Genomic DNA, 17,210 nt, shown 5'->3' on the forward strand with positions numbered 1-17,210 from the left:
TTAGCTTGTTAGCAGCGTGTTTCAGCGTAAACATGCACAAGTGATAATGGTACCTCTTTGGAAATCTTATTTGTGCTGAGCAGCAAGAACAGATAGCCAGGGGCACGTGGATGGAAAAGGAAATGGTAGTCTGGTCTAGATGCTGCAGTGAAAGGAAATCATCTTTCTTCCTGTTTTATTGCTGGAACGACATGACAAATGACAGAGTAAACAAGTGTCCACAGTAGACCAGAAACAAAAGCTTGTTACAGGTAAATGACATGTTCCCAGAACATTTTTAAAAGTGTTTCACTGCTGACCCTGATGAAATGGCCCAGCAAATTACTGTAGCCCTGTGCCTCATCATGTGAGTCCAAAACACTTTTGCAGATACACTAAATTATGATGTGTGAGAAAAAATTGTGGGCGAACGAGAGAGATCTGTGAGCACAACAGAGAAAAAGTACAAAAGGCTCCTTCCGTTTGTTTTTGGGTAAAGCCGAGAAGGTTGTCTAAAGTAATCTACCATTGTGAGAGAAATTGGCTTCATTGAGGGTCTCACTACTCAGCCAACCCCCTCAGCGGTCTAGCAGACCGCTCAGAATAACCCTTCTAATAAGTCACTTGGAAGAAAATGTGGGGAGTCAGCTGATTCTTAATCCTCTCTCTTTCTCTGTGCTCACACATCAAGAGTCAGACTGATATGTGAAATCACATGAAAGCCCCTCTGCGGTGGGCCTATCATGGTCTAGTAGACTTGCAAGTATTGTTGTGTATGTCAGTTGAGACAAAATGAGAGCCGGGCGATGCATTTGCAGTGAAAATCCCTCTTCTGTCTTGAGTGTAAACAATAAGATGAGAGAACAGCAACTATTAGTAAACGCTTGCATTCCTCTCACCTGAAAATGATATAGTTTATTAATTATTGTCTGTGCAGATGGCGTATTAATTCAATTTTGAGACAATTAGGTGCAACATGCCTATAAAAAATAGATTCTGATTACAATGACTGTAGTATGTAGTGTGATGTGCAAATTGTAATCTGTGATTTAAGCAAATTGTCCCACAAATTTGCTACGTGATGATGAATTCTTTATGCACATAGTTCAGTGCTAACTCCGAAAGAATTAAAGCACAGATGCACATTCATTACAATGTGCATTAGATAAAATATTGTTTTAAAATACTCAATATGCTACATGTACTCTCAATTAGATATGCAGCTAGGCAGCTGCAAGAGAAAGCCTTTAATTAAATCCATCACATTTTCAATTTGTTTCAATTCAGTTCAGTTTCTTGCAGTTTCTTGCATATTCTGCTAATATACAATGGCCACGTCAGAGCACTTTATATAGTATGATAATGTTTTATTGTATCGATTACTCATAAAATGTCATCTGAGCTTCAACAACTTTTCCAAAGGCTACTCAGAGTTAGGCATTCATTTAGCATATTCTTCTGACAAAGTATGCTATTCTCAAGAAAGATTGGTTAGTGCAGAGCAAGTCTCAGTCACCGCAACCTAAGACTTAGCACTGTAGAGATCCATGAAGCTGGAAAAGGTCTATATATAAAATGGTATAATAATAAATCTGTCCGCAAACTGAGAAAATTTACCTAGGAGTTGACACCTTGCAACGATTGCATTAAAGAGGTAAAAAAAAGAAACCAGTGGTAAAAACAAAACAGCTCAGGCGGAAAGGACTACAGAAATCTCAAAGGTAAAGCACGGAGGAGGAAGCGTCGTAGTTGGGAGCTGCTTTGCTACCTCAGGGCCAAAACGCCATGAGATCAGTGAAAAAAGGTATGTATTCAAAACTTGTTTAAACTAAGTTTAACATAGAATCACGGGGCAAGCAGTCCATGACGCTCAGGAGAAGTGACATTGCAATATCCGAAACCACAGAAAGAAAAATTAAACAAAAGTGGTTGGAAAAAACAGGAAATGCAACCCACTGGTGATGCAGTTTCATCAAAAGATAGTTGCACAATTAAAAAACAAAATCACAAAAATGCTGAGGAACTGAAATATGTCTATATTGAGCAATGATCCAAAAGTCTCATCTGATGAGGTAAAGGAGGAATCAGTAAACATGTGAGGTTTTTCCTGGTAAAGGAGATTCTATAAGTTACTTAACTGAAAAGTACATTTTTTTCTGCAGCCTGCACAGCTGGTAGCAGGTTTACTAAAGATGTGAAAAGTGCTTCATCGCATTTTGTTTTTCGCCTGTATTTGTGAATATATCTAATAAATCATGTTAATGCTAAATGGGTTTTTTTAACATGTTCTTGCAGCTGTATATACATGTTGCCTTTCAGGGGTGAACAAAGAGTCAAAGCGATTCGGATGACTGACATGTCTGTGAACTATTACAGACAGCTACTGTTTTTCCATCTTAAAATTCTCCTCATGGCTGCCAAGGGTTTTATTAGTATATGAAAGTCCTTTCTTTGTTGCCATAAACACAGAGTCAATTTTTTTGCTCCAAGATATTTGTGCAATTTATTGTTCATGATTATTTATGATGATGACATCATGTAAATGGAACCACATATTTCAGGCAAATATTTTCTGCAGGGTAAAAGACATCTAATCATTTGTTGGCAAAGTGAGTAAGAATGCCCATTTTTACCATTTTATCTGGCAGTTTTATTTGGCAGCTTTATTTGGCAGTATAATGACATCTATAATTGTTGTTTCATTTGAAGGTTTTCACTGTGCTGCTTGCCTCTTTTTCAACACCGACTGTCAGTCTGGAAAATGTTCCATTTTCTTTAAACTTTCCTTTCGTCTTTTAAGTATTTTTCCCAAAAGAGCTCATGCCCTATTTAAAACCATAATAATGCAGGCTTAATGCAACCAGTCATTCGTACAGGCTCAAAGATCTTCACAAAGGATTGCCACCATCTTTGTGTTCCACCTATAAGAGGAAAGGTAAGAAGTTGTCAAGGTGAAGAAAGGGGATTTTAAGGAATTTTATGCAATGCAATCAGGCAGCAGCTCAAACCATTGCTAAACAAATCCACGAACCAATACTGACCTTTTTCCTCATAGCTCTAACTGGTACAGGATTTTATATATTTGACATTTGAAAACGTCACACGTTACATAATGTATCAGAAACTTACCAAGGATGCTTTAGCAATGAAATGTTAACCTAGAAACACCTAATTCCTTTAAACCTTGGACTCATAAACAACCACATGCGTGCACCCTGTGACTAATATTACAGCTGCCCTCACTCAGGAGTCTGAGAACAAAAAAATCACTCTTGCAAATGCACATTGGTGAAAACCGTGCACGCACACACAATACCCCACTTCCAGCTTTTAGTTTGTTTTGACGATAAGAATGTGCAAACACGGACTGTATTTCTACCAGCACAAACAGAAAATCAGTTCAGCTGTTAATCATTTCAAAACCCTTCTTTGAACAAATATAACCTCCAGACCACGAGTGACCCTTAAAATATCTGACCAGTTTCCAGCGAAAAACAAGCACAATCTAAACTGTTGCCGCAACAGCTTAGATATCTTTGCCAACTCGTTGCAATGACCCCATAATATTTGCTATAAAGCACAGAAAGAAAGTCAAATATATCACTTCAAGAGTGTTAGTTAAAAGGGTACATTCACGGCAGAACAAAAGTACAAGTGGGAATACCTGCACTTGCCTTTTTAATCATCATCAGAGAGGCACATTGTCATAAAAATAAAACAAAGCTCTGCAGGGAAATACTTGCCCTCACTGAAGTTTGCATCGCAAGCAACACTGTGAGGTTAGGTTACTGGGGAACTTGTGTTTTGCTGCATACTGTCCTGCATCACTTTATTCTGCGTTCACCTGCACGTCTCCAAATAAAAGGGAGGTGGAGTCACGCTGGTACACACGATCGGCCTCAACCTGTAGACCTGTGTAAGAGAAGGATAGAGCGAGGCAGCCGGGGAGGGGTAGTAACCGACATAATTACAACACAGAGCTGTGAAGTGTCTGTAGACTTACCAACCCAGAGGGGAGACATATGTTACCTTGACTGTGCCCAGGTACCCTATTCACACGATACTAGACTTTTTATTTTTTCCTCCCGTGGCGCTCAAAGGGAAGCGCATGTTTTATGGCATTTGAGAAGTCTTCGCTGCGCTCTCAGGGTAGAAGAGGAGACATTACGGCGCGAGTTAGCTAACGTTAGCTCGCTAACAAGGTCAGTTTGAATTTTGGGGTTCCGTTGCTTTTTCACGAGTGGCACTAAGAAAAACGGCTGCCTCTTCGTCTTTACTTAAATGGGCGCATTTTGTGGCACGAACTCCTCTCGGCCGACGAGGCAGGTAAAGAGCTATATTTGTCACCACTATACTCTACTGCTGTTAGCTTGTTAGTTAGCCCGTTCGGTGGCTACCAAACCTCGGTCCGGTTCTTCGATTTTAGTGTTTGTGAGTTGATGTATTCGGACGGTGGCTTATGGAGCGTGCTGCCATGCAGCCTAATTTTTGTCGTGTATGAGTTTGAGATTAGCGGCGTTTATTTTATTTTATATTTTCCGAGAGCGAGAGTCGGGCATCTGTGGTGAATGCCCCAGCAGCAGCTCGCTGCTCTGGTCCGCCTAGAATAGAACAGGTGCATCCCTGAGCTAGCGATGGACGGGCTCGGGATGGCACGCATCGCGGCTCCTCGATTATACGTTTACTGCAGTTTTAGAGGCTTGTATTGCAGTCAAGGTGGAGTTTATTTACTGCGGGTTGCCAAATGGTTTATCAAGGTTGAACGTCGTAGGCGGCGTTGTCATTTACAAAGGCCTCGTCTACCGAGCCCGACGGAAACGGGGCAAAGGAAACGGGGCCCGGTAGCCAACGTTTAGTTACTTAGCTGACACTACCTCCAGGGCAATAACTGGCTACCCAAAATTACTAACAATCCTATAAACATGTAAATTAGGTGTTTTTAACTAAACACACACAAATAAAAAATAAACGACCGCAGTATATGCATCTGTTACATCGCTAATTTCCTTTTAGGCTGAGTGTTTTTTTCCTCTTCTTTTTCTTTCTATTAAAGCTGGGTGAATATCGAATTTTGACGTTATACCAGCTCGTTAGCTTCGCTTTAACCTTGCTTTGCGGGTTGTAACCTCACAAACATCAGTAGTCTCGGCCATAAATGAATTCTCACGACTGAAGGAAAATTAATCAGTAACCTAGATCTGAACAAGGACCAATTTCCAGATTAAAATATATTTGGCTAGTTGCTGTTTTTCTCCTGAAACTCCACTGCGTCTTTGTGCATTACAGAGCTGTGAATTCATTTACAGAAAAAAAAGAAGTGTGATTTGACTTCCTGCGTTTGACAGCATACAGTAGTTTTTCCTGTAGCGTTAAACGAGCTGCTCGCAGGTCACCACGGCAGGTTACACTTTGACTCAGTCAAGGCCGATTTTGTGTTTTCTTTCCACATTATTTCATTACTTTGTTGAACAGAGTGGAGGGCAACACAAGGGAAACATCCAACTGCAAAGCAAGCTTGTCTTGTGGATATGTTTGTTATTCAGCTCATGCACTATCTAGAGGCTGCTGGATGTGGTACGTCAATTCAATTGGCCCAGAGTGCCACTGTGCATCGGAGCCCTAATTATTTTTGATGGTTTTCAAGTTTTAACTACTGTTGAACTGCAGACTGCATGGATACCACGGCTGTTAAACGGTGTCGTCGCCCCACTAGTGTGGGCCTCAATGTGAAATGGGCAGAAATCACCCACGCTCAAGTCTGTGTCATTGCTTTGTTTACCATAGATTTTTTTAAAAAAAGGCTTTATCATAGAAATGGGGAGGTTTTGATGTTTTCAAGCATTTATACAGTTGTCATAGGAACATGATTTGTTGTAGCATATGTATTTGGCTCCACTATGTGTATAAAACAGAACAATTTAATGAGGTTTGGGTTAATGCTGGGGTTTTGAAAGTATCCTTTAAATATTTTAAGGAGTGCTATGTAACTCGGCCTCAGTGCTGCTACAAAGAAAATATGACAGTAACAATGGTGCATAATTATACTCTTTTATGTGCAATGGGAAAGGTAATTAAGCCAGAATAGGTTTTATTTTCTTTTTGAATGAGTGCTTTGATGAAGAACACTTTAGTTTATTTTTGATATATTTAATGATTTGAACACCAGAGAGACCCAGACTTCATGAGTAATCTCTTTATAAAACAATGTTTAGATTGCTGGGCTTTTCCTGAAATGACACATCCTAATTAGTCCTGAGGATTATTCATCTTAAACACACCCTGTTATGCAGATGTTTGAATTTTAAAGCCGTTTAGTTGTTCATTTGAACAGCGTGTTGGAACACTACAAATGCACATTGATTTGAAACGTTTAATGTTTCTTAATGAGATGTCGTTTGACTTTTATTTAAAACTTCCTACATACTGAACGTGATTAAAATCTAGGTCACACTGTGGAGAGCTTACTTTGATGCTCAGATGTTGCCTACCCCCCCCATTTGTGTGTGGCAGCAGCCTGAGGTGTGGTGCTCAGTCTAAATAAGGCTTATGGGTGTAAACTGTTTTCATGGTAATGTTTGTGTTTTACATTTTGAACACAGATGGATACACGGCTCAAGCAGTACCTTTTGTCTTTACACTCAGCCTGCATGTTGCAGTCAATTCAAGATGTATGTGTGTTAAAGAGACTGCCTGGGTTTGGAGTCAGAAGAGAACTGGGGAAGAGGGACAGGGGATTGAAATCCCACTGAAGTGACTCAGATAAAAATCCCAGATAAGCAACATGTTTCAACCTGGTTTATGTGTTAGGTGTGGTGTGACTCAGTACTCTTTTGCGGAGTAGGCGTCAAACTTCATATTTGAAGAACAAATCCATTGTGTTCTTTTTTTTTTTTTTTTTTTTTTTTTTTTTAAAACTAGTGTTTTAAAGTGCCTTTGTGTAAATATATTTTGTATATAAAATGCTCCTCCTCTGATATGTCTCTTCAGCAAGCTGGTGGGGGATACAGAATGTGAATTTTTCTTGTATATCATCATTTGCCCATCTGGCAGTGTAGTCGTAACAGTCCAAATCAGAGTGAGATACAACATACCTGCAGTGGATTTTGATCTGTGATTTTGTTTTTTGTTTTGTTTTGGGGTTTTTTTTTTTTTTTGGTTATCTTATCTTAGACATTCATCCAACCGCATTTGGGAGACAGGGTAGTGATGCTTGTAACAGTCTAGACATGCAAGTTCAGCAACCTCAAATGTGACCAAATTTACATGTCAGTAAATTTATTACATTTAGGTTTGGAGTTTTGTTGTTGTTTTTTGTTCCATATATAAACCTAAAGCTTTCTGGTAATTGTAGTATATGTACTTGGAGTTGTTCATGTGTGGCTGTTTAGTGTCCTGATTAGTTGTCACATGGTATTAGCTCAAAACAAGCAAACAAAAATAGTCTTATATGTATCTATATATCTGTATAAATTGAGGGTTGTCCTCTCTTAGTCTCATTGGGGCATTGGTTGACTTGAAAACTACTGTAATGTGCACTTGTTGTAAAAAGAACTTGAACGATCTATATTTAAAACGTGGAACAGTAGTTGTTGGTTGTACCATTTTGACGGGTTAACAGGAAAAGGGTATTAATTTGCCACAAAAGTAATGACAATATTTCGAGCTACAAATTTTACAGTAATGTAAACTGTTATTTTCGTAATTGGCTTTTCTGAAGAACATGTTTTAGCTACTTAAAGCAAATCACTAAAATTAAAACATTTAATGTGTTTAGAATAATTTAGATCACAAAGGCAACATGGTATCTTTAGTCAAGTAAATATCCCATCCAAATGCCTTCTTAGTTGCAGTGTGATATTATAAACGTTATTAACACCTTAAAAAGAGGTGTTGGCTTAGGGATGTTCCAATTTTCTCCTCTTTTTCCTTTTTTTTTAAAAGCAGTGAAATGAGCAAATTGATAGAGGTCTGCAAATAATGTGCAGGATTTGCTGTTTCAGATTCCCTCTGAGATTCTGATCACTCCCACCTGCAACATTGCTTTCTATTGAAAACCTTCCAGTAGAGAAAATGCATCCATTCAGCTGTTTAATCAGCTGAGTTAGAATACACAAATTGCAAATAAGGCTTACTAAATGGGTGTAAGGAGTTTGGGGGGCAGGGGGGGGGGGGGGGGATAACAGTAGGAACTAAGAATGGGTACAAATTTTAAAGGTTGTCTTATTTGCATAAAATTGATCAACCAGGTGTTTGAGTGTCAGTGATGTAGTAGCAAGTAACAGTTATTCTTAGGAACTATCCATCCATCCATCCTCTTCCACTTATCCTTTTCGGGGTGGGGGGTGAGCCTATCCTTGCTTTCTTAGGGCAAGAGGCAGGGTACACCTGGGCAGGTCGCCAATCTGTCTAACACACAGCCACAGACAACAATTCGCACTCATTCACACCTATGGGCAATTTAGAATTACCGATTAAACTAACCCCACTAACTGCATGCCTTTGAACTGTGGGAGGTAGCCGGAGAGATCCCACGCAAACACAGGGAGAACATGCAAACTCCACACTGAAAGACGCCAGCCTGATGGTGGAATTGAACTCAGGACCTTCTTGCTGTGAGCCAACAGTGCTAACCACCGTGCAACTATAATTTCTTTTTCTTTTCTTTTTTTCTTTTCCAAAGAGATTCAAGTTTAAATATGTTATAGATTGTCTTAATGCTTTTTAAAGGAGAGCGAGTAAGGGACACAATCAAATCTGAACATTAGAGTTATTGCTGCTGCATTTCAGTTTACAGGTACACCAGAGTTTCATGCATGGATGATTTCAGTAATGATTACTTTTCATTATGTTCATTAAATTTAATGGCTTATTGCAAAACAATAATGCACAGCCTGTGCTCCCACCAATGTAAAGTAAATACTTGTGTATATATTTTGTGATGTCTTGCTTCCTGTGAGTTTCCTTTCATTCATTTCCTTTCATTGCACGGCTGCCCTTTTTAGTTTTTATGCGCTTTCTTGTATGAATCATCCCGGTAATATTGTTTTTATTGTTAGTTTTTTCCAGACAGCATAAAGCATTGATAAATGAGCAATTTGTGTATTAACTGTTTTGTTTTTCTATGGCTTAGATTATACATAAAGGGATTCTAGTGAGGGACAAGTGTAGCCACTATTTGACAATATATTGGAGTGTGTCTGTTGACGTCATACGTTGTGCGAGTTAAGCATTAGGATTCTGGGCAAACGGCTGACCCTCCTGTGCCCATTTGAGTGTTACAGGATTGGGGTTGGCTAGGTCAGCGCAATGGAGACTCCCCAGGGCATCTAATTAAAATTTACAACAAAGACAAACAACCTTTGACACTCCATCATCTCATGAGACTCATTATAACTCAAAATGGCGTGGCATAGAAGTAAAGATCATTAGGTGATCAACTTTTTTTTTCTTTCTTTTTCTAATAATGTATTTAAAATGTATTAACATTATGTTACATTGTTATTGAACTTTTTTTTTTTTTTTTTTTTTAAAGAAGAATGCATTTGGGAACTTACCTGAATAATGTTGTGGCTCTAGATTACAGTGAGAAAGCTTAATACCGTTTCAAATCCTTTTCATTCACTAGGCCATGCATAATACTTGACAGTACTTGACTCCATGGTGAGCTGTAAATTAAGATGTCAGACATTTAATATATCAAAAAACAATTTAATAACTTAAAAATTGTTGCCATTTTACACCATAAACCACAGATTTAAAGTTGCATAGCTGCAATTTGCATATCAATAAAATAAGACAAATAGTGTTTTGAGGGTTCTTGGCAGAAAGTGAATTTTTTTTTGGATTGGCAGATGTGTAATGTAATGGGCATTTGTGGTGGTTTGTCATTATGTATTAATTCTGGGTTCCTTCTTAGAAGCTGGGCTATGGACCAGTGACAGAGTGAGACATTGAGGTTTTTTTTCTGTTGCTGATTTAGCATTCTAAATAAATGGAAAAATGAAGTGTCATAGCAGATCCTTTTTATTTTCCACTGAGCAATTTTTCAGGACCCTCTACTGTGTAGTACATATATTTACACCAAGAATTATGGACATTAATATTAATTGGTAAACAAGTGCCAAAAAACCCCCACCATAATAGATGTCTGCAGAAACTACCACGCAACCTGTAATAATAGATGTATGTTTACACTGATGTTTTTATGTATGTTTCCACTTTGTTGCCCTCATTTTTTTTTTTCTTTTCTATATAGCCAGATGTCATGGCTGTCTAGCAGGCTGCCAAAGATCTCTTCATGGATCACAGAGGACAACAAAGAGAAACCGTTGCATTTTCAAGCATAGCCAATCACTAAGGAATCTGACTGTCAAGCATATCATCAGTTTGACTTCAGTGCATGTGGCCTCTTCAGTTGTTCATAGACATCTGTTGGGCAGCCCAAAGGCCTATTGCTATGCACTATAAACGGAGAGACGTGAGCTGTGGGGATGCTGGGGGGAGCAGGCTTATTTCGTGCAGGACTATCCCTCTGATAATGGGGCTTCTGGCGACCCTGACTCAGGGCACAGTACCAGAACAGCAAGAGACACTTGTGGAGATGATATCTGTGGAACTAGAGGCATCCATGCAGTCCTCTGTGCTCTCTGAGCTCAACGCTGCAGCATCCTTAGTTGGTGAAGGGCCGCCCACAGCTGTCCCAGATTCCTCTGCAAAGAATGAGGGAGTGCACACCAGTATCCCTGACTCCTCAGCAACTGTGGGCCAGGTGTTCCAGTTGAAGGTACCACCAGGACGTGCCCATGCAGGCTGCAGTGTGCAGGTAAAAAAACCAGCAAAATCATTGAGATGAATCTAATGGTGATATATGTGGCAATTTATTAATTATAAATTAACATTTTAAAAAAAATCTTTCTCTGTGAAGAAAAGAACAATGTTGCTGTACAAATGGTAACAAAAATGGTCTATATTAATAAAGTTTGCATAGTAGATTTGAGCTCCTTTTATTTGTTGGAAAATACAACCATATTCCTCTTCAGTGTGGATGTAGTGTAGGAGAAAAAAAGACAACTGAATGTTAAGGGTCTCTCCCCCCCCCCCCGGTTAAAATTCATTCTTATACTAAACTAAATGAAAGCTATATAGAAAAGTGTGTTAAATTTTTGTTTTTTTCTGGGCCTCTAATGAAAGTATAACTGAACTTAAGTGTGGTTGAGGAAACAAAATTTAACACATTACCTATTTTTTGTTGTTCTGAGTCTTGTCTCTTTTTTTCGCCTTGAATTTCAGTTGGTGTGGAGATTTGTCTTATCCCATTTACCCTTCAGATTTGATCACTGTATCACTGCTGATTGAAGCTGACTTTGTTGCAATTTGTTCAAGTCAGACTTACGAATGAGATGAGATTATTATTGGCCCAAGTGGTGATGCAGAATGATATCCTGTCATACAGTAATAACTCAAAATGATGAGTGATGACTCACAGTTCTTATTATGAATAGACGCTCACTCGGCTTCCTGTTCATGTTTGGAAGGATTTGATAAACTGAACTGAATGACGGTCCCGTTTACTGGCAGCTCGTTCAATGTGAAATATAAAAAAAAAAAAAAAGATTCACATGTTTCCAGACAAGACTATGAATCTTCGAATTACTACTTCAAATATACTTGTCTGTCTTTGTTCTGTGTCATAGAATTTAATCTGCTAGTCAGACCAGGTAATTTTGATATTACTTGAATCCTTGTACATTTTCAAAGTCATTTGCAGCTACTTCTGATATGGAGCAGTCAATGAATGTGCTCAATTTTTATCTCAAAATTATCTTTGTTGTAAAAAAAAAATGGTAATGACGTGTTTTGTTTTTTCCTGTTTCCCTCTTGAAGCTCACCGAGATGGGAAGGGAGACTTTACCCTCCTGGCTATACTGGGACAGAGAGAGCTGCATTCTCAGAGGTTTGGCTCTGGAGCAAGATAAAGGTGTATATCATATCATGGTGTCAGGTGAGGAGCAAAGTCAGAAGACTAGTAGCCAAGTATTCCCCAGTACAGTCTTCTCTATTGAAGTATACCCAGAAGAACGAGCTGATACTGAGCCACCCCTAATCACACTTCAGTCTGATATTGGTGGCCTGCAGCCTTTCACCTGTGGTTCTGAGGAGCCTGTCACTGTCCTTACTGTCATCTTGGATGCTGACTTGACAAAGATGGTTGCTGAACAGAGGGCCAGCTTACTGGGCAATATGAGGAAATTCTCTCATGTGCCACTGGAACACATGAGGGTGGTCCCTGTTGTCAACAACCGCTTATTTGACATGTCTGCTTTCATGGCTGGACCAGGAAATGCAAAGAAAGTGGTGGAAAACGGCGCCCTACTGTCATGGAAAGTTGGATGTGCTCTTGACCAGGGCAGCGTTCCTGACATTAGCAGTGTCCAATCCTCAGCAAAGGATGGGACTATGTCAGCTAGGCTGGGCTATCCAGTGGTTGGCTGGCACATTGTTAATAAAAAGCCCCAGGGAGTCAGACGGGTCAGGCGGCAGTTGTACAATACTCCTACTCCAGTGCCCTCCCTGCTTCCTCCAACTATTAACCAAGAGCCATATTCACGTGTTATTCCCACTCCAACATCACCCTCTATTGCCCCAGCAACTGATAATTCTGCTCCACCTGTCAGAGGCCCTTTGCCCCTTCCAGTCAAGCCTACCATGAGGGTCAGGGATCAGATAGCTCACACACCTGTCTTTGGACCTCCCCAACCCACCAGAATACTAGGAACTACAAGCACTATCCCCATTCAACCTACCATGACCCGGCCTACTTTTGTGGAAGCTACTGCAGTGCCAACACCACCAAGCACCACTAAAAAACCCAAGCCCTCTTCCACAAAAAAACCTAAGAAACCCAAAACCTCGACTCCACCTCCCCGAGAACCGAAGTCCACAACTCCTAAACCACCTAGGCGCACAACAGCTCTCTCTCTTGCTCCGGACTCTAATACAACTCCAGAGATCCGCAACCCCATTGATCAGGTGACTGCATGGGTGGGAACATACTTCGAGGTTAAGATTGCTGCTGATGCATTTTATGACCGAGAGGATGGTACTACTGATAAGCTGCGTTTGACTTTAAAGAAGACACCCAAAGAACCAGTAACTGAAACATCTTGGATCCAGTTCAACAGCACTATCCAGCTTTTGTATGGCCTTCCAGAGGAGCAACATGAGGGGAATCATGAGTATTTCATGTTAGCCACTGACAAAGGGGGGAAGAGTATCATGGATGCGTTTGAGGTTAGAGTCCATCGCTGGTCTAATAATAACAAACCTTCAGTAATGTTTGCTGCTCGTTTTCATGGTGACCCCAACACTTTAAGCAATGATGTGCATAAAAAGATTCTTTTGACTAAGAAGTTGGCTTATGCCCTGGGAGATCGGAACAGCAGCACAGTGACCTTAAGAAGCATCACTAGGGGCTCAATTGTTGTGGAATGGACCAATAACAGTCTCCAGCAGAGTCCTTGTCCAAAGGACCAGATCACAATTCTCAGCAACAGGATTGCTGATCCCCAAGGAACCCCTAAAGTGGTCTTTATCAAAGCCATGGAGCCTGAATTCAAACCCATTAACATCTCAGTTCGTGGCACCAATAAATGCCAACATTACACATTCATTCCACCAGGAGAGGTGCCAATGCCTGAGCTTCCTACAGCTACGCCTTCACCTGATCCAATTAAGGGCCCTGATGACGTTTACCTGCACACTGTCATTCCTGCTGTAGTAGTAGCTGCCCTGCTGCTCATCGCTGGAATCATTGCTATGGTTTGTTACCGCAAGAAGCGTAAGGGGAAGATGACCATAGAGGAGCAAGCAACTTTCATCAAGAAGGGCGTTCCAATAATATTTGCAGATGAGTTGGATGATTCAAAGTCACCACCGTCCTCCAGCATTCCTCTTATCCTCCAGGAGGAAAAGCCCCCACTTCCTCCTCCAGAATACCCAAACATGTCTGGCCCTCACAGCACCCTGCTAAACCAGGATCTGTTGGAGGAATATTCAGTTTATCAAGATGATGATCCTAATGCCCCACCTTACCAGCCTCCCCCACCATTTACTGTGCCCATAGAGGGCAAAGGCTCCCGCCCTAAGAACATGACCGCGTACAGGTCACCTCCTCCCTATGTGCCTCCCTAACGCACACCAGGGGCTTTGAGTTTTGAAAGCAGGTGCAATCTAGGGATGCTTGTCGAATTACTACAGGAGTAATTTTACATGTTTAATGAAATGGCTTTGACTTTATAGAGAAGCAGGCAACCATAATCATATATCTCACCAACATGGATAAGACAATACATCATACAATTCAACTACAGGCACAGGGCGAATGGATGAAAAACTGTTTAATTTTTCTTTGTCCTTCAGATCTGCTTTTGACTTCTTGCATATTTTTTTTTTTTTTTTTTTTTGTCTGTTCTTGCCAAGAGGAGTCAATTTTATCTTCAATGATGTACTATTTCTATTGTATAGAAAATAATAAAGAAGCAGGAAAAAATGAAGCCCACAGGGCCATTGAGCAGATGTCACCATGACAACAGACTTGAGGCTCTTCCTCACAATGTTAATCTTTATGAGTTCTATATCACTCTTATCTGTCTTTTCGGCTAGGTTTACTAAGATTTTGCACCTGTTATTTCTAGAGGGGAATGAAATTCATAATGCCAAACTGAAAGCATGAAACATTTTATTTACACAAAAAATTAGTTTGTTTCTTAGACATGAGTCTTTCCCTGTTCTCTTCTATGCTTTTTGCCTCCCTCTCGACAATAACATGCAAATGTTGCACTTATGCAAATTCTTGTTAAACCTTGCACTATGTGTCTTGCGCAGAAGCGAAAGCATTACGTGGTGGTCGAATGAGGAGGAGAGGGGGAAAAAAAATGTATCCTTGAACTCATTACATGACTGAAATTCCTCTGGTACTAGATCACAAAAGAACATTACACTGATCACGCCTGTTGTAGCTGTAGCCTAATTAAGTTACAAAACAAATGATTTTATTTTTGTTCATCTGTGCCACTGAATCTGCCTGTGAGATGTCTGCGGTCACGAGGCAAACCTTGTAGGGATGCTGGAAAGATAACAAAGGGGCCATAGGAATGCTGTGCTTTCGAACAGTATGAGAAATGGAGACGTACCCGATGAGTTGGATCCACTGTCTTATATTCAGTTGGTTTTGTTGGTGTGGGGGCGGGTGGGTGTAAGAGTACTGTATTATCACTGCTCTGCCTCTAGGTGTTGCACTGTTATGCTTAGTGCACTGCCTGTTGTCAGTTCAGATGAGGCATGGGGACAAGGGGATGTACATAATTGTGTGCCTGTGAAATTAAACCACTCCATAATGTCAGTGTTTTATCAGTAAACCTAGTCGGGGGGAGGGGGCAGATTGGGAAATTATTTTATTTTTTAATTGTATGTCTAGATTTATGATCACAATCATAAAAAAAGACTTTATAGTTTGTGAGGGTATAAAATGTTTACCTGCCCATCACAAAAGAAATTCTCAATATGATGGGGGATCAAAGAAACCACTATAATATGTGAATTATGTACATTTCATATCTGATATCACCATAAGAAAAAATGGTTAAAAATCTAATGTTTTTACTGAGTTTTTGATACAGTCTTAAACTTGTTTTATGAAAATATATTAATAAAATGTAATACTATTTGTAAAGCCTCAAAGATGGTGTAAAGTCCCATTTATTTGAGAACATGGTGCAGCATTAAACATGTTTTCAATGATGATGTGTCTGTGTGTATTACAGGGGAGATAAACACAACTCGTGACAGAAACTAAAGACTAGTTCTTATATAGTGCTTTCTATATCTGAGTACTCTGAGAGCATGATACAATATGCCTCATTCACCCCTATTCATACAAGCACTTTTTTTCTTTCCATGCTTAAGTGCTTTCTGTCGAATATTCATACTCCGATGGATTCATCAGAGAGCAACTCTGGATTAGGATCTTGACCAAGGATATTTAGAATGCACCAACCTTCCGATTAGTAGATCAATTGTTTATATGTACTTTATTATTACACCTCTCTACTAGGTATTCAGCATTATTTTATTATTGACATAATGGCATAAAACAGTTACTGCAGTTTTGTCAGCTGCACATCCATGATGTTAAATTTCCCTTTCCACCGCATTCCAAAGCTACACTATTGGATTGCGATCTGGTGGCTCTGGAGACCTTTTGAGTACAGAGAACTCACTGTCTGATGATGATTGAGCTTTGTGACATAGTGTGTTATGCTGCTAGAAGCAGCAATCAAAAGATGGGTACACTGTGGCCATAAAGGGATGGAGATGCTCAGCAACAATACTCAGGTAGGCATTTAAACGATGCTCAATTGGTGCTAAGGGGCCCACAGTATGCGACGAAAACCCTCACATCATTACACCAACTGCAGCCTGAATCGTTCATACAAGGTGTGATGGTTCCATGCTTTTATGTTGTTTATGCCAAATTCTGACCCACCATCCAAATGTCTCGGCATAAATTGGGACTCATTAGACCAGGCGACATTTTTCCAATCTTTTATTGTCCAGCTTACTTTAAAATGTTCCTTCAGTTTCCTGTTCTTAGCTGACAGGAGTGGCGCCCAGTGTTTAGCCCATCTCCTGTGTTCAGAGATACTCTTCTGCGTACCTTGCAACAAATGGTTTGCCTTCCTGTCAGCTCAACACAGTCTGGGCATTCTCCCCTGACCTCTGGCATCAACAAGGCATTTTCTGTAAACCCCAGAGGTGTTTGTGCAGGAAAATCATAGTAGATCAGCAATTTCTGTATGTGTGTGTATTAGGGTATTATTCTGTCTTTCAACAACAGCTGAAAAAGTGTTCAGGTTGTTCTGAATATGTCTACATGACTGAATGCATTGAGTTGCTGTCATGATCAGTTGATCAGTTATGCTAATGAGCAGTTGAACAGGTATATTCAAACTGTTCAAACTGTCATTGATTTGCACGTAATCAGTGACAACTTTTCTGCAAATCGGGCATCTGTGCAAAGTCGAGCTTGAATTTGAGTCAGCGGAGTAGATAATGGTACAGTCTTAAAATGTTGCCACATTCTTGACAGCGTTTACACAAGCATGCTACATTTGGCTCCTGTAGTTGGCTGGGTTTGCAGCATGAGCTATGCTCTCTTTGTTGTAATAAACCAA

General features: G+C 40.0%; 1 protein-coding gene across 3 annotated transcripts; it reads left to right on the forward strand.

Moving 5' to 3' along the window:
* The first annotated feature begins 3,881 nt into the window (after positions 1-3,881).
* Positions 3,882-15,777, forward strand: LOC309697264 (dystroglycan 1-like). Of its 3 annotated transcripts, none has more exons than XM_082519038.1 (3): positions 3,882-4,181; positions 10,235-10,801; positions 11,863-15,777. In XM_082519038.1, exons 2-3 carry the CDS (start codon positions 10,379-10,381, stop codon positions 14,167-14,169), a joined length of 2,730 nt encoding a protein of 909 aa, XP_082375164.1. In that variant the 5' UTR covers positions 3,882-4,181; positions 10,235-10,378; the 3' UTR covers positions 14,170-15,777. The 3 variants fall into 3 exon arrangements, with proteins under 3 accessions (XP_082375164.1, XP_082375165.1, XP_082375166.1); XM_082519039.1 differs by having other exon boundaries at positions 3,882-4,023; XM_082519040.1 differs by lacking the exon at positions 3,882-4,181 and adding an exon at positions 4,188-4,305.
* Positions 15,778-17,210: the final 1,433 nt, after the last annotated feature.

Source organism: Aulonocara stuartgranti, assembly GCF_965226115.1.
Source record: "Aulonocara stuartgranti genome assembly, chromosome: 20".
In the NCBI taxonomy this organism is placed as follows: Eukaryota; Metazoa; Chordata; class Actinopteri; order Cichliformes; family Cichlidae; genus Aulonocara; species Aulonocara stuartgranti.